The sequence below is a fragment of the Eucalyptus grandis genome, chromosome 11, assembly GCF_016545825.1.
Source record: "Eucalyptus grandis isolate ANBG69807.140 chromosome 11, ASM1654582v1, whole genome shotgun sequence".
NCBI classification, from domain to species: Eukaryota; Viridiplantae; Streptophyta; class Magnoliopsida; order Myrtales; family Myrtaceae; genus Eucalyptus; species Eucalyptus grandis.
The window spans coordinates 8,041,854-8,067,405 of record NC_052622.1 but is presented as its reverse complement, the minus strand read 5'-3'; the positions used below and the strand labels follow the sequence as shown (position 1 = coordinate 8,067,405).

Below are 25,552 nucleotides of genomic sequence, written 5' to 3'. Positions count from 1 at the left end.
GTACAAAATGTTGAAGCTTCGAAGTGGATATCGGCAGTTGACGTGTTGTTTATACTTTGACTTTTAAGCCCAAAATTAGAATAATATATATTCACCTTCATCTTCAATTGATTAACACAACCTTGAGTTGCATTTCCTGCTCTTTCTCTCCAATGTAAGTTTCATATTGTAATTTTACTCCAAATCCTTGGACAGGAGTTTAGGTTAGAAGAAGAGACTCAACTTGTTCCCAATTTGTTAATTTGGGGCGAACATGAGTTAGAGGATGTCGTTTAGGTCAAATAATGTTGAGTTCACTTTGCTAGTGAGCCATGTCAAACTATTTATATTAAAAGATTACATTGTCTATACATTGTCTAAATTTTCAGGAATTCAAATCGGCAAAAATATTGATGTAATTTTTTTTTTTTTTTTGGAATGACATTTAAGTGATCACTTTAAAAGTTTTGACACTAAAGAGAGTGTTGTATAAAAGTTATGGCACTTCTAGTGTCATTTTCAAGCTAATTTTACTATTACAAAGATAAAAGCTAAAAACACAGTTAAATGAATATTTATAAAGACAAAATTTAAAACCCAATACTGAGTTAGATCTACATGCTTCTATCGGTTCATGGGTAACCCAGGAACAAGATTGGATGGGAACCATAATCGGCAGTTCGGGAACTGGCCAGCCTGATTCCCGATTCCAAAATTTTGGAATCGGGAGTTACAGGGTCAGCTCCCAATTCTAGGTCCGGAAATGGCCCTCAATTGATCACCCATTCTCTCTCTCGTCCTTTTTTCACACTACAGACATAGTGAAGGCGCTGGAAAAGACGAAAACTTAAAGGATAAAAATTATAGTTCGGTGCTAGAGGGACTGTTGCGGCTAAAAGCGAAAAATGGGTCGCATTAGCTCCGCACGAACTGCTCTAATCTTGGAAACTAATACGCAGAAACTTATCAATTGCTATTTGCATGTTTTGTTGTGATGAAAGCCCTAGTTCTTCTTGCCACATTAAAAAAAAAAAAAAAAAAAAAGTCAATTGCAACACAATATGACATAAGAAGATAGCCACAACATTAAAAAGAAGAATATAACCTTTCAAAAGAAATCACCAACTAGCAATGAGAAAATCGAATGGCTTGAGGGAAAATCGGAAAATCAGAAAGTCGATATGAAAGGTTGAAGCTTCGAAGTGGGTATTCACAATTGAAGTGTGGTCTTGCAATAATATTCACTTTCATCTTCAATTAGTTGACACGATCTTGAGTCGCTTTTCCTACCATTGCTTTCCATTGCAAGTTTCATTTTCATCCTCAGGATCCAGTTTATATATATATATCCACAACTATAATTTATCAGATTTCTACAAAAAGTCCCTAATATCATCTTTTAATGATCCAACTAACTATATGCTTTTACAATAAGCTATCCATTTTTATTTATTCCCTGTTGATCCCGACACACTACGATTCCCAACTGCCCATAAGCTCACATAAAAGAAACAATTTTCGTCTTTTCTCCAAAATTTGAGCGATCAAATAAATCCAACTTAGACAAATCTGGCAACAATAAACCAAATTCGCCTTTTTAAAAATCTAGGTTTCGTCTTCCCCCAAGGAACGCACAGATTTGTGTTTCGACAAAGTCAACTTCAAGTTAAACATACTGAAAGTATATATAATACATGAATGTACAGCTATCTCACAATTGCATCTGCATGCGCGCAACATTATCTTCATGCTGTTATTGTTATTATAATTAGTAGCTCACAATATTTTACATTTTGACTTAATTGTTATCACAATTTCAGCAATTCAAACTCCAATCAATTAAAGTTTTGTGTATCGAGTATTCAAAGGAATCAAATTCCTCAGAATAATATAGTCAATTGGGTACTAAACCTCATGATATATATATATATATATATACTTCAGATATAAGGACGTGACATCCTTGAAATAAGGATTTGAAAATAAATAAAATCACTACATTTTTTGCATGATTAACACGTTAAGTAATCAGTAATTCTTTCTTTATTCGTTGTTTTTCCGCTGACGACGAGCACAATTTAACAGTCACCTTGTGACAAAAGGCTAAGTACTCAGCTGCCAAAACTTTGGATTTCTTATCAAAGATTTAAGCCTAAATAATGACTTTTACCATTTAAAAAGGGGTAGCTTCCATTTCGGGCTCTTGAACTAGGTCAAACTTCAAGAACAGAGACCTTTTCATATGATTATTTTTTCTTTTCAATTATATAAAGAGAAGAGCAGCCACAGCACAATATGAATCAATGAAATGATTTATAGATTACTGATATTTCAGTTACTATGTGTACGAATTACATTGTTAATTCATTAACAAGATAGTGTGACACCTCTATCGGAGTAAAACAGTAAATAGAATAGCACGTTTATACTGATAGATCAATTAGTGTACAAAAGCCAACAGAAGAATTTTATTCAGTACAGTAGCAGTGTAGAAAGTTAATTACACGAGTAGGTTTTAGAGAATAACATGTGTAATTTCTTTTAATCAATTGAGAATAATAATGCGGAAGACAAATTTGAGGAATTTCTATATATAATTCAATATATTATAATGAAGAGTACATCAACCTATTTATAGGCTTTATGAGAGATTATCAAATGTAACATTTATTAGTCAAGATATGTACAATCAGAGGAGATATCTCATAATGCTAAGAAATATTCATAATCAAGTAGATTTCCTAAATATCTCAAGGTATATTGAAGATATCAACTTTGAGTTTGAATGCAAGTCCAAACAATGTCCTATTGTTGAGACGTAGTGGATGAGGCCGCATCTAGTAGCTATTGATGGCGAAATTTCCAAATCTAGCTAGCCTATGAGAGGTGAGCGGTGAGAATCTAAGGGGAAACAGTAAGGCACCGATGGAGCTAGCTTGCAAAACAGCAACTAAGTGACGTAGCCTATATGACTCGAGTCATAGTATCAAGCGACCTATACAGCTAGCTAGGAAAATAGTTACTGGAATGCAGCCTATGTGGCTAACTTTACTATCAAGATGGTAACTTAAAGGGTTAATACCCTGAAAAGCCCCAAACTGGTACACTTGTGACAAATTTACCCATAACTATTTTTTTGACCACCAAAAACCTCAAACTGGTATACCTTTGACAAATTTACCCCAAACTGGTACACTTATGACAAATTGACCCTATGTTAGTTTTTGTTAAATTTTATTCTCAAATTATTAAGTTAAATAACACGTGATGCTTAACCGGTATACCAATTTAGGATTTTACGCTCCGTTTGTCACATTTACAATTTTTATGATTTTTTTGTGGTATTAATACAATTTAGCATAGGGTATATTTGTTACAAATTTACTAGTTTAGGTTTTTTGCAGTCGAATAAATTAGTTTTGGTAAATTTGTCATAAATGTACCAATTTATGGTTTTTTATAATTAGTCGGGTAAATTTGTCACAAGTTTCACTCAGGTTTGGGATTTTTCATTGTCAAAAAAATAGTTTTGGTAAATTTGTCACAAAATGTCATAAGTTTGGGGTTTTCGTATTAACCCTGACTTAAATGTGGCTGTTAAATTATATTTTGAGTTTGAGCGTTTGTAAAATGCGATTCATTTGGATAATTGATCATGGGATGAATTTACTGAAGAGGAAATAAAGTTGAAAAAGGAATCTGGCCGTGGGCCCAAGTGGGCACACGCATGAGAAGCAAATTTCCTCATGGAGTCTGCACGTGAATGGAAAATAGGTGGGCCCAGAGTCAAAGTGTTGACTCTAGGCACACACGCAAGTTCAGCGTGAAGCCGAAGCAAGGAGCGTAGGTGGGCCCTCTCTTTGGGCGCACGATTTCCTTCTTTGGTGTGAAGATGGAGTCCTCGGCACACGTATAAAAGGAAAATAAAACCCTACGTAGAGACGCACGTTTGACGATCAACGAAGCCGCAAGTCCTCCGTGAGAAGCTTGAAGAGATACACGATTTCGTACGTACGCAAACCAAGCGTATGTAGAGCGTTGTATTTTAAGCTTGAACGCGTGGTAATTTTGTGCCGTGAGTTTATATCCAAATGAGTTGTTTATTTATAAACACTTTGAGTTTGGGGTTAAATCTATATGTGGGAAACATTTGAGTGTTTAAGCAATTGTAAATTTCGATTTTCCGATTTTAGTGGATTATTTGCTGCTGGCTCTCCCCGTGGACGTGGATACCGATATTCGAATTGAACCACGTAAATTTCTGATGTCTTTATTTTTCTCGTTTATTTTTATGGTGATTTCGCGTTAACATAAATGGCAAGATCCCGGCGTTTCCGCGTATTATATCCCAACAGTGGCCAATACAAATGGCATGGTTACAACAAGCGGAATAAGCCAAGTTTTGATAAGCGAAAAGTTATTTTGCGAAAACATATCTTTCTGGCATCGAAAAAATGCCTCTATAGAAAAGAAAAGCTCAACTTGGCAATGCATTACAAACATCATAACACAACCACCATGGTGCCTACTTAGATGAGAATTGGGGCATTTTGGTGAACATTGTTGAGGGCAAGATTGATTCGTTTTATTAGGGGTGCATTGGGCATAAAGGGAAAAGAAATTTCTAGGTGTGTGAGGTGCACTGAGTGCACCAAGTTGACTTAGGAAAGGACACTTTGATACCAAGTTGAGAATAATAACGTGGAAGATAGATTTGAGGAATTTTTATATAATTCGATATGTCATAATAAAGAGTACATCAACATGTTTATATGTTTTATGAGAGACTATCAAAGATAACATATATCAATCAAGATATATACAATTAAAAGAGATATCGCACAATCCTAAGAAATATTCATAATCAAGTAGACTTCCTAAATATCTCAAGGTATATTGAAGATGTCAACTTGAGTTTGAATGCAAGTCCAAACAATGTCCTATTGTTGAGACGTAGCGGATGAGGCCGCACCCGATAGCTGTTGATGGCGAAATTTCCAAATCTAGCTAGTCTAAGAGTTGTAAGCGGTGAGAATCTAAGGGAAAACAGTAAGGCACTGATGCGGCTAGCTTGCAAAACAACAACTAAGCGATGTAGTCTATACAACTAGAGTCGTAGCATCAAGCGGCCTATACAAGTAGCTGGGAAAATAGTTACTGGGATGCAGCCTATGTGGCTAACTTTACTATCACGATGGTAACTTAAACGTGGCCAATACAAATGGCATGGTTACAGCAAGCGGAATAAGCCAAGCTTTGATAAGCAAAAAGTTATTGTGCAAAGACACATCTTTCTGGCATTGAAAAATGCCTCTACAGAAAAAAAAAATAAAAAAAAAAAGCTCGACTTGGCAACGCATTACAAACATCATAACACAACCACCATGGTGCCTACTCAGATGAGAATTGGGGCATTTTGGTGAACATTGTCGAGGGCGGGATGGATTTGTTTTATTAGGGGTGCATTGGGTATAAAGCAGAAAGAAATTTCTAGGTGTGTGAGGTGCACTGAGTGCACCAAGTTGACTTAGGAAATGAGACTCTGATACCAAGTTGAGAATAATAATGCGGAAGATAGATTTGATGAATTTCTATATGATTCGATATGTCATAATAAAGGGTATTATAGCCTATTTATATGTTTTATGAAAGACTATCAAAGATAACATATATCAATCAAGATATATACAATCAAAAGAGATATCACATAATCCTAAGAAATATTCATAATCAAGTAGATTTCCTAAATATCTTTAACATAATTTAAGCAAAAGATCTAATCTATAAGCAGGTTTATATTTCCACTTTGAGACTGCTTGCATAAGAAAAATGTATGAACATGTTATAAAGTCATTCTAGATTTGCTTGGGTGTTTTTTTCCCCTACCTCATAAGAATAATGCTTTGCATGCATTTGCTAAGCTTGCTAAGCTTGCTAAGAAAGTCCAAAATGAGAATGGGCTTGGCATTTCATGCATTAGAAGCAATCATGACTTTAAATCATTTTGTGAGTACATGGAGCACAATCTCCTTACACACCATAACAAATTGGTGTTGTTGAGAGGAAAAATAGGACCTTGCAAGAGATAAAAAAATCCCTAGGCATTTTTGGGTTGAGACTGTAAACACCTCGTTGGGAAGCATGTTTACTCGAGACCTACATTAGGCAAAACTATCAAGGATAACATTAGAGTTCCATTTGACGAGTCAATACCAACCAACATTGAAGTAATAAATGAGGTCGGAGGAGGAGAACTACATATCTAGTCACTTTTCTACAATTTCCCCTCTCCTAGAGTTACGTATTGCAACTCCTTTTTAGCTCCGTCCTGACTAGATTTCAGCGTCCGCCACTCCCTAGATTATACATCAACATGAACCAAACAACAAACTCATTTATATGCATAGAAATTGGGTGACAATTGCCAATGTTAATTCGATGGAACACATAATACGACCCCTATCATCACAAAATAGCAACACATGAAAAGCATGTTCAGGCCATTCGATTTAGTGTTTCATTGGACTGCGAGCAGGATCCTTTCACTATCCCTCCGAAGCCAGATTAAGAAGTCGATTCGTCAGTCGTTTATATGTTCAAAAGTTGTGGTCTTAGAACACCCATCAAGTTCATCCCGGACTGCAGGTTTCATAGAATGATGCGAACACATCTTCATGGCGGCAGAATCGAATATTCACTTTGTTGCAGAACTCTACAAGTCTCGTTACAGAGAGAACGTGAATAGCTAAGACGCAACACTCTCCGAATTGACGGTCAAAGAATGTTGCGACGGAGCTCAAGCCCTCCAGATTTCGTTGCCGCAACATATGTCAAGCCCTCCATATCTTGAACTCGAGCTTGACGACGCGGCGGAGCTTAAGATCCTTAGCTTGCTGTGAATTGGGAGCCGCTGACCTGAACGGAAAATAGAGCAGGGTGATGAAATATCGAAGCAAAAATTAATCAGATGATGAACCGTGAAGATAGGAAGAAGGAGATGATTCATCGCAAAGAAAAATGAAAAAAAAATAGAAAATTCAGAAAATTTACTCAGAATGACGTCGAGTAAATTTGTCCACCCTAGACGTTGGGCCACCGGCCATGTCATGGAGGCCCGCCAACGATGACAGAGTGCCACGTAAAACTTTTTCAACTAAAATGAATCGATTGTATTGGAATTTTATAAAAAGATTTAGATTACATCGTCAAAATTAATTAATTAAAAAGTGCATGAAAGTCCGTATAATAAATTACGCCATCGTGCACAACGTCCCACTTCCATGTGGTCGGCGCGAGGCTAGCCACGTGGCATCATCTAATCTGGCGAGGAGTCACTGCTTGAACAAGCTCCGGTGGGCTCTTGCACGAGTACGGAGGTGGCCCAGCCTAATTGCCTCCATCCGATTGAAGCCCCTTCTTTCTTCTCTTCGATAAGAATCAAAATGTAGAAATCGAGACGAAATAATTAAAAACTTAAATAAGAATAGGGGAAATCACAAATGGGACAAAAGACGATGAACGTGAATATTTTAGCTTTATTAGGATAGAAACATAATAACCTCAACAGCGACAGGAATAATCCAGAAAATCGTCATGCTTTGGAAAACACATGTACCTATTTTCAAATTAAGAACAATCGAGATCCGAAGTTATCGAATTTTTTCCTTTTAAGAAATTGTTTGATTTAAGGGGGAAAGTTAGCTTTTTCATCATATGGTTCGATGAATAATTTGGAATCTATGTCAAATTGGTTTGAATGATTAAATTGCAATAAACTAATCTACTATAACTTTTATGACTCTCATCTCATGGCTACCCACTTCCATCTACTCTACCATTAATTAACTCATAAAGCATTAGTTGATTAATTTGTGATTTAATCTAAGAACACAAATTTCGCGCTTCAAAAATACACCTCAATGATAGTAGCTTTGGCCTTGGTTGCTAAGCTGGATAGAGCCTTCATTTAATGCACATGGGCGAACAGATTTGCTTACATTGGATGAAATTAATCGGCTCAAGTATTGGAACATATCCTGGTACAAAATGAGATTTATCATTTACTTTTACTCAAATAATCATTGTTTTTCTTTTTTTTTTTCTTTTGCTGATCTTTGTTGGAAGATACGCGTGAATCTTCCAGATATTATTTAGATTGAGATTGATATATTGAATCAATCGAGATCAATTTAATATTGGATCTGATTTGTTGATTATATTTTTGTCTTTTTCTTATATACATTTTGTACTATAATATGGAGCATGTACATTGAGTCTGTAAGCAATACAAAAAAACAAAAAAACAAAAAAAAAAATCCCCACATTTTCTCTCTTTTCCTTCTCCTTGTCTTTGGCTTCTTGCTTTCTTTCATGGTATCAGAGCAACTTTTCTTGGCCTAGCTTTCGCGATCCTTGAATTGCTCCAGTCTTGTTTATGCTTTGTTGTTGTGATATTGATTTTGCATAACAAATCATAACCCCGAGTAAGAATTCAAAACCCTCCTTTTGATACCATGTCAAATAACAAGGAAATCAATTCACCTATAAGCCAAACTTCAGGTCAAAATTAAGGGTGAGCATGGTTCGAATTGGGCTGGTCCACCCTTTAATCCTATGACTAATTTGCACAATGTTGGTCCTCAATTTTTTAGATCAATAACCGATCCTATTAAGCCTAGGACCAAGGATCGGACTGATCCAATGGATTTGGTTCGGTTCCAAAGTCAACCTAGGATCGATCGATAATTTTTTTTGTTTCATTTGTTGAACTTCCTGAAAATGCAACCGAGGACCGGACTGACTCAATGGGTTCGATGACAAGCGAGGTTAACGAAGAGAGGCAAGTGGTGAGTGGCGAGTGGGGCAAGTGTCGAGTGGTGAGTGGTGCAAGCGACCAGAAACAAGGGAGGCGAGTGTCGAGCAACGAGTTCTTTTGATTTTGGCAAATTGAATACTAAGATGATAAAGAAGACATATGTGACATCCTGATTTTCAAGCTTGATTTCGATGAGATGAAATGAGCTTTCATCGACGCGCTTATGGCCTTATTCTCTGAGAGGACCCCTCACGAGATAATTAGCCTATTAGGTGAAGTCGTTAAGAGATTTTAATGCAATAACCTTGAGAATTCGACTCGGAATCGACTTCTCACTTGTGCTACTCTACAAGGGTTATTACAACACCGTCAAAATCGATTAGAAACTGGAGATAGGTTGATTCAATAGAGGTATGTGATTAGTGTGTGGGTAATTCTACCTAATTGCAAAATTTCTGTCGAACGGCATTAGATAAATTTTTCTGTCATTTTCGTACCACGTGCTCGTATTTGAAATCTCGAGATTTTCACGACAACCGAGAGTCGCCAATGTGTCAAAGATGTACAATGTGGCTTTAAAATAATCAACCACAGGTCAATTGCACCAAAAATTCCTAAAAGCTACCTGGTAGTTTAGGTCATGCTAAAATCACGCCGGATCAAAATTAACTACGAAATTGAATCCAATCTCAGAAATTGAAAGTTATGTAATTTTTGTACTCCTTAAAAAGGCAATCGAGGACTGTATCGACCCAATGAATTCGATGATGAGGAAGGTCAGCTAAGAAAGAGCGGGGAGCAACAAGCCAAGCGTGCATCAAGTGGCAAGCGGCATGAGTGACCCAAAGCGAGCGAGGTGAGTGTCGAGTGGCAAGCAGAGAAGTTGTTTTTTTCGATTTTAGCAAATTGAAATTAAAAGGACAAATAAGACGGAAGAGAACGAATACTAGAGAATGATGCCATAAGATGCCTTTTTGGATGCCGTGAGGACTCCTCACAAAAACATTTTCCTTCTTTGTAAATTATGACTATTGACGTCGTAAAAAACATTAAAAACCTAAGTTATTAAAGAATACTGTAAAATTACTTGAATTCCTCACTAAATAACTGTTTAATATTGTTGAAGTCGTTTATTTTAAGGTTTTCTCTATATAAAAAAATTACAAATAATATTATATATTTAGTTAGGATTGGTTCAGGTTGAACCGACCCGGAACTTTCAAGATCGAGGATTGACCCGCACAAAGGTGCTGGTTGAGGAATTCTAGGATTAAGGACCAACACAATCTCCTCGGAACCAAACCAAGATCGGTAGGGTTGGGCGGTCTAGGTCGGTCCACGCTGACCTTGGACCGATGCTCACCCCTACCATTGACCCTTGGCTTTTGGGGAAAAAAAAAGAGAAAAAAAGAATGCAACACAACTCCACGCTTCTATACATGACCGTATTTATATGCTCAATTAATCAAGATATATAACTATTTATCTATGCATTTCTCGAAGATGTTTAACTTGTTTCCACCCGTGGACATATTCATGGCCACAAGCTTTAATTAGCTCCTATTAAGACTATAGTAGACATTTGTGGAACGTTAACCCTACCGGAGTCTTGGCCATCCTAGAAAATTGATCAATGCTTCAACAATGCTATCAACTGGTTGTATACGAGATCTGTGCTTAATCAAGGTATTAGTCCATGGAAATTTCCAGCACGTCGATAAATAAAATAGTGACTATTCATGTTATCTACCTTCCGTAATGTAGGCTCCCTTATGGAGAGATTTCGAGCAATGGTAAGAGCAATCAAGCTTTCGTGGTCGACACGGGTGGGATTAATTCTTTAGCCAGCACAAGAGGAATCAAAGCGGCAGGTTGTGAATACAACGCTGCCAAGTGTGAAGGTGTATTTCCAGCATCATCTTTATCATGCATCATGATCCACAGTTTTGGATGTCTAAGTACATATCTCACTACTTGAGTTCTTCCATATTTTGCTGCCAAGTGAAGAATGGCTTGTCCTCGCTTGTTATACGGAGCTGATATCGGAAGTAGCTTCTCGATTAGATCAACACAACCCTCTTGCTCGCAATATGAATGGGAAGATCCCCATTCATGTCTTGTTCTCGGGCCAAATACTCAGTTTCTGGTCCTGAGAGTTTGAATTCTGGGGCAACATTCAAAGAAGCTACTAGATGGAACACATTACCGTCTCCGGAGTCGGTCATTACAAATAGCTTCACGTTCTTCTTGAGTATCCTTGTGACTAAATCTGGGGTCAAAAGCTCCGTATTAGGGACCACATCCGCACAAACATTTTAGGGTGGTTGGGGCTTGGTTGGTCTCAATATAAGGACATCTTCGATGTAACCTTAATCACTACTAGGATTGATAATTGCGGATTTTAGATAATATTGCAATACTGAAACTAGTCGTGATAATTTTGATTGAAGCTTTGATCTCGCAAGCATGAATCCGCATTGAAGCCATCTCCTCTCATTTAGGACTGACCAAAATGTAATATAGACTAAATAAATCTTTTAACATTGTCATAATCATTCATCAGCAGATGAAACCACCAAATGCATAAAGTTATCAACTTCAAGGACTGCCAGCCCTACATATTAAAAGGGAAAGGAGAAGAGTCAGCGTGTACATCTTTATCCCCTTCTCCTGCTTTGAATCTCAAATCCTATCTCAAAAATAGCCTTTGACTACATGAATTAACTAAAGAAAATGCCTAAATCAATGACTCGATGAAAACTCAACGACTCTTTTTCCCATTCCAAATCACTAAGTCTATTCTCAGACTTATATCATGTTGTACAAAATCCTTATCGGGGAATAACAAGTCTAACTAGTGAACCATTTCAATTTTATTGTCTTCACATCTATTTCTCCAGCACTGCACTGTGCTTTTTTCACTATTTCCTGCTTAAACTGATTACCATTCTTAACAGCTTTCATATGCAGATATATAGAGAATAAGATCATATTTTGCCCTAAAAAATTCATGAACTCTCACTCAAACAAACGGAGTGACTATTAGTAACCCAAAGAAATTGTACGCAGAAAGCATGATCGAAAATAACAAAGGCATTCACAGGTGCAGCCAGTCAACAGATACAAAGCTTTGTTGCAAGTGTCCAACACCACAAAAATGTGAGAAAGAGGACACACTCACATTGTTAGGATGCCGAGCGACACTTGTTACCGATGATTTGTGTCTTTTCCTAATGAGTTTACTGACCCACCTACAACAGAACATATATTCATAACTGCTCCTGAAGAGCTACCAAAATCAGAAACTAAGTCGACTAATTCATTTCCATAATGCTAAATTCTTGGAGTAACTGCAGGAGGGATATTTGATTCATATATGTAGCAACAGCACTGCTTCGAAGTCTCCATTGGAGTTTGCACTCCAAACTCTGCTGAAGAAATGAGCAGTACAACAGCATCAACCCTGCCAGAATACTATTTGTTCCTCTTCAAAGTCCTGTATCGTGAACTTCTACATTTTTCCATTTATATGTGCTTCCACAACTACATAAGGCTCATCCACAAGTATCGCATACTCAGAAACGACCTAGGTCAACTTCAAGCAGACAATGCTTGGCCAATGCTCATACCCGAATTTAAAAGCTTTCACCATAAAAGAATTGAGTTCAAATGCAGTGAACACAACTAACTTGTCCCCCAAATTTGGAAAACATATCACCCATAAATCCTTGATCAGTCAGTGATGACTTACTAAAAAGCACATCAGAAGAATACACGTCCAACCCAAAATAAGATTGTGAAAATAAATTAAAGAAACAATAAAGAGGAAAAACCCAGAAATAGAAGCTAGTGCCAGTTGTTTTCTTGCTCATAGTAGCATATGCACATTGTCTTAGCCCCACTTTCAACAGCAAATTTGTTTTCTGCAGGGAAAAGAAGAAAATGATGAGAGTATTTATTAGCTCATCATACTCAGTCCATTTGACAAGAGGAAACCAAGCAGAATAAATTAGCAGTCCACAGTGAAAATATCTGTAACATGTGAAGGAGGAGTAAAGGAAGAGGGGAGAGAGGATTAGAAGGATCATTACAGAGTTGGAAATATAGGGAGACCTCAAATTTGAAGTACAATCAGAGATCGTAACTAACTCACTAGTTTGGTAAATGAGCATTCTTTTTGCTTTCAGCTCTTTTTATATATAGGTCAGCACCCTTGAAGCTTCGTTGTGAATTTGTCTTTACTTATAGAGAAAAAAAGAACCACAAACAGCTAAACTGCAAGGTCCAAACGAGTAAGATAAAACTATGTGCAATTTTTTAACTAATTATGAAAGATGAATAAACCTATTAGAGGAATTATAATTCATGCAGAAAGTTATTGGTACTTCACATTTGTAAATGGCTCCCTGGAGTCTAACAGCTCAAGTGCCATTTTAAGAACAACTGACTGAACCAAATTCTCCTAGCAATTTCAACAGAATTTTATTCTCCTTCAATACAATGTAAATACTCTAAGAAGTCTTTGACAGGCAACATTCAACATCATCCTGTCTTCAAACTCAATGATGCTGCATACCTTTTGGGCTCCATTGAACGCAAAGTGCAGCTCAGTTTAGCCTAAGGATAACTAAGGTAGGTACCCACTCTGATCCTTCATGATTCCATACATATCTACATATGAAAAAAAAAATTGCATTAGATACTCAAAAATATGCAGAAAGGAGGTACAACAGAAGGTGGTTCCAATTAGGTAATTTTACATAAGAACAAAGACTGCATTAGGTACTCACGAATTTCGATCATGGGACACTGTCACTATTCTGTTTGACCCAGCACTCCAGTCTATTCCAGAATCAATTTGGTCATGTTGTGACAATACATTCCCCATTGTGAGCACCAAGAACAAAATTATTCATTTAAACTATTAATTAATTAGCATAACATAGACTTTAGTCATTTAATCTTGTTATGTAGAATGGAAAATTAAATTCTCAAGCATAGATAAGACCAAAAGATAAGACCAAAATGAACCATCATGTACTTATTACATGTTTAAGGCAATGAAACATCAGTGAGGTGCATGCTAGAATCTTTCATTAAATGCTGGAAATCTGTTAGTCGATGAGACAAGCTTTGTTAGCAAGATAAAACAAGCAACATCAAATTTCAAAGGTGCATCATCATTCACCAGTTCATTTCCTTGACATCCAAGGGGAAAGAAGACATTGTAGAGCTTAAGTTAGAACTCCAGCTTGCAGGTCATACGTGGTCATCGAATCACTGTTTAGAAATGACAGTTGACATTGTGGAGAAAGAAGTCATCAATACCATAAACTGGAGAGAGAAAAGAACAATAAAGAGACAAGCAATAGAAAAGTGGGAAGACTAAAATAGAGTGTCTTCTGGTCCTATTTCTTTAGTTTTGGAGAAAAACAAACATGGCAGGAGAATTATCATGCCGAAGACAAGAAATCAGAGAGCTCAACATAAATGCGGTTTTGCTTATCTTTCAATAAATATAGTTTATAGCTTTTATTTCTGTGCTCACATAAATAATGTTTAGTATATCGGCATCCCTGTGTTTCAGTCATTTTAATTCAAAGTCAATTACTCTTTAAGGATGAAGTACTGAAATAATGACATTTTAAAGAATATGCACTTGCTCCCACTTGTCTTCTGAAAGTTTGTAAATGTGAACTTCACTATTGTTCGGACAGAATACAACCACTACAAGAAAGCAGATGTTATAGTTATCATTAATACAGTCTACTGATATGCAGAGACTCTAGAGGCAGGAGCATATAAAGAGATTTTACAGTTCAAAGAAATTACAGTAGAAGAAGATAAACAGAAAATCCAAAATCAGAAGAATCTCAAGGCCTAGTTTTGCATGTTTGATGACATGATGAGGCAATGAACTACATCCATTGACATGAAACAAATTCCTCGTTTAAAATGAGACCGTGAAAGGTATGGGCTTGATATCAAACTGAAAAGGTGCAAGGTGCAGAAGACAGATAAAATACGTAGCATTCTATGTAAAAAAATCCATAAAGATTGGTTGAAAAACATTCTAATTCGAAAAGATCATCAACTAGAAAGAATAGAGTAGGATATCGAGAATACACTAAGTCAAGGTATTGACAAGAAGAAAAACTAATGCGAGATTTGTGTACAATCAAGAAGCCTGTCAACCATTGACAACAACAATCAAGGCATATACTTACCAGGTTAACTTTATTTAGATTAAGCCAGAACAATTTAAGTCTTTAAAGAACAAGCAAGTATTAGTATATGCAAGGCAATAGTGTTAAATATTACTAACATGCATTAAACACCTAATTGACAACAAAGTAACAATAACCATAAAAAGGGCAATAATTAGCATTAAAAAGTAATGATAACTTTTACTAACTACAAAGTGATTACACATCTTAGTAGAATCATGAAAAACTGTTGTTCATATTTCATCTGCTCTAAGCAGATTAAGAACAGGAAGTTGTGGTGGATCCCAGGATGAAAAATCAAATTAAACGTCATCCTTCTGCTGTACCTATTTTTCTTCAAAATTTATTCCCTCATACTTCACCACCTGGCACAAACACCATTGCCTTTGGTCACCCATTCAGAGTTCAATATGCGTCTTACCTGGTCAAGTGGGACATTTCATGGCCCACTATTTATCTATCTAAGGTGGAGATCCTCATGAGCTGTTAGAAGTTAGACCTGCCATTCAAAATGCATTTCATCTATCCATAGTCGTTAGAATGCTTAGCTTATACTTAACTTCTCACACTGCAATTTATTACTTTGTTACTTGTTAGAACTGCCTTCAAAAACCTGAATTCGGAACCCCTTCTTGGCCCGTAACAGTTGATGAATACAAGGACTACAATACCATGATAGACACTGAATGATAGGAAAGACAGGACCACCAGGAAACACACCAGGCGAACATTTGCAGCAATCGGGGGAAAGAGATATAGAGATTTGCACCCTCTAAAATGCGCACTTCGTCATACATTGCCCTCCGTTTCATCGATCATTACCATAGGCAAAGGCTTTCGTTGAGTTCGATCGACTCGTTAACGCCAAGGTCCCAAAAGTACACAAAAAATCAAAACACGCTCCCTCAAGCAGCCTATCAACTCACCGAGGCGTTCTTTCGCAGATATCGAGTTGCAATCACAGAAAAAAGCAACAAAGAACTCATCTAATTTCACAGCGCATTTCCAAAACAATTAAACAATCCGAAACGAAATGCAAAATTGAGGGAAGAGCAGGATTACTGGAGCGGTCGGGACTCCAGGTGCGGCAAGTGATGCACGGAGCGAACTGGTGGACCGCGACTGCCGCCATTCTCGCCTCTCGCCTCTCGCCTCTCGCTGCCATTTTCGGGCTTATTGGGGAATTTAGCAAAACGCACGATCCATAACAATATTTTCTTTAATTTTATTACAAAAGAGGATCTCTAATTTTTCAATGTCTTTGAAATGAAAATGGAGGATATCGAAAGGGGCGGAAAAAATAAATTTAAAAGCATTAACTTTGATAGTTTAAAAATAAGGCATTTTTTTTTTCATTCAAAGAATTGATTAATCTGATACGATTCAATGGTCATCGCAAAATCGACCATAAGGTTAAATCAAGTGTGTCACGGTACATACCAATTTTTTTTTTTTTTTTTTTTTTTTGGTGATCCAAGAAACCCCGAAAGCTAACAGCCAACTGATAAAACCTGAGGACAACACGGGGAAACCACCACCCTATGCCACCAAGTAAGTCACCTAATGACCCACCAGCCTCCCGACAACTTGCATTGCAAGGGCTTCGAACTCACGACCTCTCCCTTCAGAAGCCGGAGCCTATCCAGTGGAGCCACCACGGCCGGTAATTACATACCAATTTGTTCAGTCCCAAATTTTTGAGAAATGCTGTGTTAAGTCTATCAAGCCACATTTTCTTAGTCAAGTTTTTAATGAATTTAAACTATACGATGAATCTAATAAGGTTGTGTATCGATCCTTCACATGCTCCTCACATATTGGAAGCCGATTGATTCCGACATATTCGGGACTCTGGCAAAGCACTTATGGCTGTCTAGCCCCCATGTCATCGCCACTACCGTCATCGCCACCGCCATAGATGGTCGATGGGCAACCCGTCTTTCCTCAATTGGGGCGCTGATTTCGGGCACGAGCGAGCTTCATTTGGGCACTGCAATTCCCTTGCCTCATGGTCCCCCTCAAACGAACTCTACAAGACGTCTCAGAACGATTCTGCTCTAATGTATTGACAAGAAATAATTATTTTTTATTCGTTCCCAAAAACCGATTCCGAGCAGTTAATGCGTTTGATAACGAATAAAATTTTGATTCGGAATGTAAAAAAAACATAAACATGTTTGAGAATCGTATAAAAATTTTATTCCAATTCTTTTTTAATTACCTTTTATATTAATATAAATTTGATATTGAATTTTCATAAACCATTCACTGATTAATTATATTTTTATACTAGGTAATAAAAATATTAACTAATCAATTTTTATTAAATAGTAAATAATAAACCATAGTATAAACTATACTAATATCCCCAAAATATGTAATAAATATAAATACTAAATTATAATATAAAATTAAATATGTATTCTGTATACAGCAAATATATATTTCAAATAAAAACAAAAATTGTTGTTATTTTAGATTTGGTTTACTTCTCTCTCTCTCTCTCTCTCTCTCATTCCCTTCCCCAAAACCGAACACCCAACGTTTAAGAAGATAAAAGTCTTCAAACCAATATGACTCTTTGAAACAAAGAAAAGGCTTTAACGAGAAACTCATCACTACAACTTATCCATAAATGAATGAATAATGAAGTAACGTAGTCCATTGTTCAACTTTGAATATTGGCTTTGATAAGTCAATAATTAAAAACAATATTACAAAGGTCGTAAACATAAAGTTATTGAATCTCTGGCATATTGTAATCCCTTGCCATTTGATTTGCATTACTTCTCCGAAGCATGTTTATCTCCATTGCTTCCTCATTTGATATATCATCTGCTACATCCATGTTTGACTTGTATGACTTTTCATTTACTCCAACCACAAACATAGGTGCATCGGCTGAAGGAGCTGATATGACCACTTTCTTGGCGCCAGCCTGCAGTAATAATCAGCGGGCATGCGTGCACAGAACAAATTAAATGATTATAGTGACCTTCAGGTGTGCGGAAGCCTTGTCCAATGTAGTGAATACTCCAGAGGATTCAACAACATACTCAGCCCCATCATAACCCAAAGGAATCTCTTCTGGATTTCTGAGAAGAAAGAAATATCAAACTTTACCCCTTCCTGCTGTAAGTTTTTCTACAAGCATAGTCTTTCGGATGAGTAAGAAAACACCTTTTGCTTTCAACTTTAATTTGCTTTCCATTAATCTCCAAGGTGGAATCGTCTACAACATTGATCGTTCCAGTGAAAACTCCATGAGTAGAGTCATACTTTAACATGTAAGCCTGGACAGATCGATAAAAGAAATGTCAGTATCTCCTGTATCTCCTCAAGGAGCAGACTTGCTATAAAGTGTTGCGATATCCCTCCAACGATCAAAAATTCCAAAGCTGTCACATCTTATAAATTCTCTCGGCTCGCTAATTATACACAAATACCACAAGAGTCAGCTATAAGTTTTATCTTAGGATGATTTTTCAAAAGGCAAAGCAAAATGAGGTAACCCTGAGCAGTAGACATTAATATGGTAGCAAAGCCGACATGGGAAAAGATAAATCTCATGCGTCTTAAGTTGAAGGCTGATTTAAACATTCACCAAAGCGTGGTGGATGAGTCAGCAGTAGCTTAATTTAAATTATGAAACATTTATTGAAGAAAAACAATAATCTGGCTTGCTTAAACAAATGGTCAAGTCAATCATTTTCCAATTCTAAGCTAAAGCAGAAACAAGACTAGCAGCAAATCAGAAATTTTTAGAATACTGCAATGGACATTCCAAGTCCACTACCAAATAACAGACATAAAAGAGATTAAAACATCCATATACCACATAAGTGACACAACAGTAATGCTATAACCAACAGAACCACTCAATCACGTAAAGGAGGGAAGCCACGTGACATTTCCTTGAAGGACTAAGTAATTTGCATTAAAAAAAAAAGGTAACTGCACATACCATGTATTTAGCATCGATAAAAGGATCATTGACAGCTACTACATCGATATCATCCCTAGCAGTTGCTATCCGAAGCACCAATCTTCCAATTCGACCAAATCCTGCATGAATGTAATGCCACCACGCTCAAAAAACACTTCCACCAGACCCATTTCATTTAAACTGTACACCTCGTGCAACAACTACATATTCTTCTAGACATTCTTCTATTTGAGCCGATATATGCAGAACAGCTGCAAACAGCCCCTATCTTGCAATCCCTATGGTATCTGTTAAAACACAATTCCAGAATGCCCTCTAAATATACCAGCACACAACTTCACATGGAATGAGATTACAGGCAAAGCACAGTCACCACTTAGCATAACTCCTATCAGCCCCGGAACATACCATTAATTCCAATCTTTGTCTTGTTGCTGCCATCTGATCATGCACGACAACATCACCCCTCAGACTCCGGTCCAATCAAACCATTTTTAAAAACCAATTGAGATGTGCTACAAGGATTCTTACTTAGAACAATAGGCCGCACATCAACAGCGGTAGCTCTAACGGGCTGAATGCTCCTGACAGAGGATTTCCTATCAATTTTTGTTTTTTCGGGACAAAAGATAGTGTCAACGACAGTTACTAGAGGCCACAAAAACCGGGAGCGGCAAATTTAACAGGAGCAAGGGAAAGATTAGACTCAACTGGAAGGAAATGGATCCGGTGGGGACAGGAGTGCCGTTGAAGCTGGAGGGAAAGCGTGAAAGGTTGACGCTGCTGGACGAGACCTGCAAGAAACCGAAAAAAGAAAAGAGGTTGAAGTCGGTGAGCCGAATGGGACGAGCCATCTCCCAAGATTTAGGAAAAGAAGAAGGGGAAGCCGGGAGTAGGTCGCGAAGACGGTGTCCGCCATAATCCAATAGCAAATGCAGAGGAAAAGACAGGATCATCAAAAAGTGAGAAAAAAAATTAAAAATTAAAGGAAACAAAAAGAAGAAGAAGCGGAAACGAGGGAACAGGAATCGCAAACTTCACAATTCGCGAGCGACCCCTCGGCCAGCTCGGCGTCGCTCGCCCTCAGCCAGCTCGGCGAGGGCGCCCGCCGAGACGGCCCAGGGGTCGCTCGCCGAGCGACCCATAGAAGGGAACTCACCTTGAACGACGCCCTTCAACGATGAAGAAGCAGCAGTCGCCGTCGCCGTTCTTGCGGAGGGAGGAGCAGCCGTCGCCGTCGCCGTCGCCGTTCTTGAGGAGGGAGGAGCAGCAGTCGCCGTTCTTGAGGAGGGAGGGGAGAGAATGAGACTGATGAGCAGAGGAGACGAGAGGACGAGAGAGAGAGTAGAGAGGAGATAAGGCTCCGCAGTTTTGATTTTATTTTTGATTCTCGGACGAAGAATTATAATTTTTTTTATTCTCAATTCTTGTCCAAAACTTGATTCAGAACAAATTTTTATTCGGAAACAAAAATTTTACCAAACGCGATTTTTAGCCTAAATTGATTTTGAAAACAAAAAATCAGAATTTAACCTTGTTTGGTGTTACCAAACAGGGCCGAACTCATCCAGTCAAATTAGGACGAGGAGGCATACAGGGGTATGGACTTGACAATGATTGGGATTGCACCGTGGATGATGTAATTGCGCCACGGGCGAATGTCATTTTCAAAATGTCCACAAATTGCACAATATTATGTCGAATTGTCATGAGCGATACATATCACTCATCGAAATTTGTAAATTTTTCATTTTCAAAATAAATTCTACATGTACCATAACATACAATCGCTTTTTTGCTAGAATTTATTGCATTAACTTCTTTACTGAGCATAAAAACACCAACCCCATTTTGGTTTATTAATTTCTCATAGAAAAATGACACATATGATCCCGAAAAGTCCATGGACCATGTTGAACAAATTAACTCATGGATTATATTGCGCATTTAGCTAAATCTTGGGAATCATATTGAATAAATTAAAATTAAGAATCACATTGCATATTGAGTTAAAGCTAAAAGACTATTTTTTTAAATCAACAATTTTGAATTTCAAGGAAAAATATAGGGACAATCGGTGATGATATTTACATAACTACTGCTTAAAAATTTAAGATGTCATCACATGCAAAAGACTTTTTTTGTTTTTACCAAACTGTTGTAAAATTTTTCTCAAAGACTATAGAAGCATTATTTGCACAAATAGAAGTTAAATTTGTGAAAGAATGTACTTTACTTTTCATACCCCTGTACTTCCATAATAAAATAAAGAACTTCCATATACCATATTTACATTTTATATCAATTCACTCCGAATGTAACAATCGCCGCACGTCTCCATCATTCACACTAATCAAATAAAACTCTCAAACACATTATAATAAAAAAAATTGCATAAATATCAATTAGCGTCATAAAGCAGATAATTTAAAAAAAAAACAAATTGGCGGTAACGAAACGAAAACTGTCAAATTTGTAAATTTTTGCATACGTCACGAGTGCGCATTGCGCAGGATTGAGTACATTAGCATGACCTCTATCGTTCCGATTCACAAAATCCTTCGCATTCCCCTTTTTCCCCCTAAAGCTCACCGCTCGTGAATTCTTCTTATTCTTCTTCTTTTGTTCGTGCGACTCCAAGAGAAGATTGAGCGACCCTCCACGAGGTCTCTGTCAGTCGCCGTTTCCGATTGGATCGCCGGAGTCCGTACTCGCTGCATCTTCCACCTCCTCGAGCAGTTTAGCTTCTGTTTGTGCATGTCTGAGTTCGTTTATCCTTTGCTCGAATCAAGTAATTTGGTCGATGTCTCTAATTTTCTTCGGCTTGCAATGAGGCGAATCGGTTTGCCGAGCAAGCTTGGCTGCATCATTTTGTTTCCATCGGCATTGAGCTACGGAAGTTTGAGAACTGGATCGGATTGTCGAGAACATCCTCTTGTGTGCTCGTTTTTTTTGTCAGTCTTACTCTATTCCTACGCTACACTCATTCGCAGACTTGTGCCCTGCTTCTTGCAGGGCGTGGGAGTCGCAACCCACTCTCAAACTTACGCGTCCCTATCCCCATCCCCCTGAGAAGGTGGGGATTTGAACCCCTCACCTCCCTCTTGTGTGCTCGTTTGGGAGGTGCATTTTGTGGTCATGATGATTTGAGGAAACGGCGAAGTTCAAGAGACTTCTTAAATGCGTTTGTGGAATCATTAGCGGTTGTATCATATAAAAACTTACTTAGATGTCTAGATTCGTCTGAAAAGAGCCAATCTGAAAAATAGAGAGATGTTGGCATTATCCATGACAAGGAAGGAGGATCAGTGTATTTAAGCATCTGATTCGATTTTTGTTAGAGATTTAGCTTGGTTTTGACTCAATGTTAGAGATTTTCGTTACAGATTTTAGGAAGGTTATGTGTAATGTAATTCGTAGCTCCAATGTCAACAACTTAAGTGCAAGAATTTAATGAATTAGAAATCAAGTCGAGAATAGTACCTGTGAGATTTGCCTTGAAAATGTTCACCTCTTGGAATAATCGCATGATTTGTTTATATTGCTCACTAGTAAATGGCGGCGGAGATGTGGAAGAGGAGTTCTTAGGATTGGTGGCAAGCTTGCTATCCGAGGGCTTGGTGGGAGGCTGGTCCTGACGCTGTCCCTTATAATTAGCGAGAAATCCATGGATGTGAAAGCAAACATCACGGGAATGGCCTGGTATACCGCAATGGGCACAACGTTCACGAGCACGTGATGCAGGGCCGCGTTTTACAAGGTGAATAGAAGCGGTCTCGGTGTGCTTATGGGATGGAGCCGAGAGTGGCAAGTCCATTTGAGGCGGGATGTTTCGCATGGAGCCATATGTCAACAGTATGTTTTATGTGGAGATCCAAGTCGAGTGAATGTGGCATTGAGATTCGTCCTAAAGATAAGTGAGTAAGCCCACGCAACAGTGGCTAATGGATTCATGAGCAATACTTGAATAACCACATTAGGATACCTTGGGTTTAAATCCATTAAGAATTGATAAAAACGTCGATTCTCAACTTGCATCACAAACAATGTCCTTGCTTCGCAGGAGCAGTTCGGCAAGGGATCCAAATTGTTTAGCTCATCCCAATAACGCCGCAAAATATTTTATTACTTAGTGATGTCGTCTTCACCTTGTTCAAGAGTGCATATTTTATGCTCGAGGTGGAATATTGGAGGGCCATTTGACGGTGAAAAACGTTCACACAGAGCAGCACAAACGTCCGCAATAAATTCCGTGGTTAACACGGTTGGGACAAGATCATGGTGTATGAAATTCAGGACCCATGATAATATCATGTTGTTGACGCAAACCCATGGGGCATATGTGGCAACGGTTGATTCAGGTTTTGGAATATCTCCCATGACGAAACCTAGTTTGTTCTTTGCGGATAGAACAATGGTCATGGCTTGTGACCAGCTGTCATAATTATCACCCGTCAAAACCATGCTGACTAAATTATAACCAGGGCAATCCGAGGCATGGAGGAAGAACGGATTCTCGGTCCATTCATGAGCCAATGTGTAGCTGGAGGATTCCTCAGTCTGGGAGCTTTGTTCAGACATGATAACCAATGTAAAAAAGGAAAAAAAAAGAAAAGATAGTGCCCAGAAAAGTCAATCAAAGCAAACTAATGAAGGACGATGGGTCCAAAGAAGAAGCAAACAGATGGCTAGTGGTCGTCGGCCAAAATCGGATGACCAAAGGCAAGAGACAGGCTCAATGATGACCGTGCTTTGATGCCATGTTTCTGAATAGAACATAAAAAATATTGGAGAGAATTGTTTTGTGTATATCTCAAAGTTTGTACATGCATTACAAGCCTATTTACAATACAAGAAAGATGTACAATAGGAAAGATATATGAAATAATGTTTCCTATTCTATATTCCAAATATCTGATCTTACTAATTAATCATATCAATTAACTCACAATTAGAATAATTTGAATCAAATCTTATCTCCTACTCTAATATGTATTTGGTTATTGGTTTTCATGAGTGTATCAAAAAGGTGACACAAATAAAATACTCCTTGACAACCCAAGATTAGTGAGCCCGAATGTCAAACTTACATATTCTAGTCGACTGCGATGGCTCTATTAGTAAAATGAAAAATCCAAGCATTGCGTCGCACATCAACGAAGGGTGCATGGCAGAGAAAGGAAGGCCTCTAAAACAATCTAATTAAAGCAAGAGCTTGCAATATTTGCTGAAAACTGTGCACTAATTAAGGTTTAGCATATATATAATTAAAAAGCTGACATAATAGAACGTATCCTCTCACATGCGTTTCAATTAAATGATGAACTAATAACCCATTCTAAAATTTCAAGTATGTCCATTGCAATAAAGAAAATGCAACTATTTCAATTCACTTGATATCACTTATCAGCATCTAAATACTTTCAGTTGTAGTGAGTGTTTATTTTCCATATTTTATTGACGATAACAAAGCACATAATTTATGTATATCATGATTTGATTACAATGAAAGATGAATGGTTGTGAATAAGATTAGATAGAAGATATGCTCACATGAAAAAAAGAAACTTTTACGAGTCGATAAAAATATAAAATGAACTGATTTTGTAAAGTAATTAATTGTTTATCAATGATTTGATCAACAAAAAAAATAATTTAATAAGAAAAACTAATTCAATCGAAAAAAATCAATTCTGCCAAAGTAAGAGCCTACTCACAAAATAATATTTTGAATTTATAACTTCATATATACGTGAATACCATTATTAGTTGGGGTTTGGCAAATAAAATGTAAGCATGACATCTTCTCCAAAGACTACGATAATGAAATGCATATAAAATAAGATAGAGATTATTGGTACTAAATGTATCATTGGACAATAAAATTATGGAATTCAAATTACTAACCCTAAATTTGATTTTTATATAATAAAAAAATTGAGAACGATAGAATAAATCTTTTAGATTGGAATTTCATTAAGTAATATTCTCAAAAAAAAATCAAAGAAAAATTATAAAATAAAATAAATACATCAGTGGGTTGATTTGGAAATATAAAAGAACCAAAGTACAATTTGAAGCTTTAGAAGATAAGTGGAAAAAACAAAAGATAATTCCATAAAAAACTGATATTTGTTTGGGAGAAAAGGAAATTGATTTTTTTTTTTTAAAACAAAAAGAAGAAAAAACTGAAAAATGAAAGAAAACACTAGTGCTGCCATGGAGAACGTCAAGCTTCCAAATCGAGAGCCATGCCGATAGGTCTGATGGCACAGCTGGTCCATCACCGCGAGTCTCAGTGGTGAGGTCGATATCCCAACGGCCATGGATGAGTCGTCAAAACGGCAAACGGCTGCCATCTCAGAAAAAAAAAAAAAATGAAAGCAGAGGCATGGTGGTTGGGCTCAACTGGGACGCTGGGGAAAATGGAGTATACTATACAAGGACGACGGCAGGCAATCTAGACAAGCGATTTCATAAGAGGCGACCTTCTACATGTTCAAAATTAAAGATTTGATTTCCAAGTGGTAAAACAGATGAAATGACCCACTCATCCATTCAACTGAGATAGCATGTCGCATGACA

At 37.4% G+C, this 25,552-nt stretch overlaps 1 protein-coding gene across 1 annotated transcript; it reads right to left on the bottom strand.

Annotated features, from left to right (window-relative positions):
• Positions 1-17,659: 17,659 nt before the first annotated feature.
• LOC104414216 (glyceraldehyde-3-phosphate dehydrogenase GAPCP2, chloroplastic) lies at positions 17,660-23,548 on the bottom strand. The gene is made up of 8 exons (XM_039305025.1): positions 23,297-23,548; positions 19,679-19,761; positions 19,499-19,566; positions 19,376-19,408; positions 18,986-19,086; positions 18,202-18,314; positions 18,017-18,116; positions 17,660-17,959 (listed from the first exon to the last, which is right to left on the bottom strand). The coding sequence occupies exons 1-8, from the start codon at positions 23,546-23,548 to the stop codon at positions 17,759-17,761; spliced, it is 951 nt and encodes a 316-aa protein (XP_039160959.1). The 3' UTR covers positions 17,660-17,758.
• Between the last annotated feature and the right edge of the window lie 2,004 nt (positions 23,549-25,552).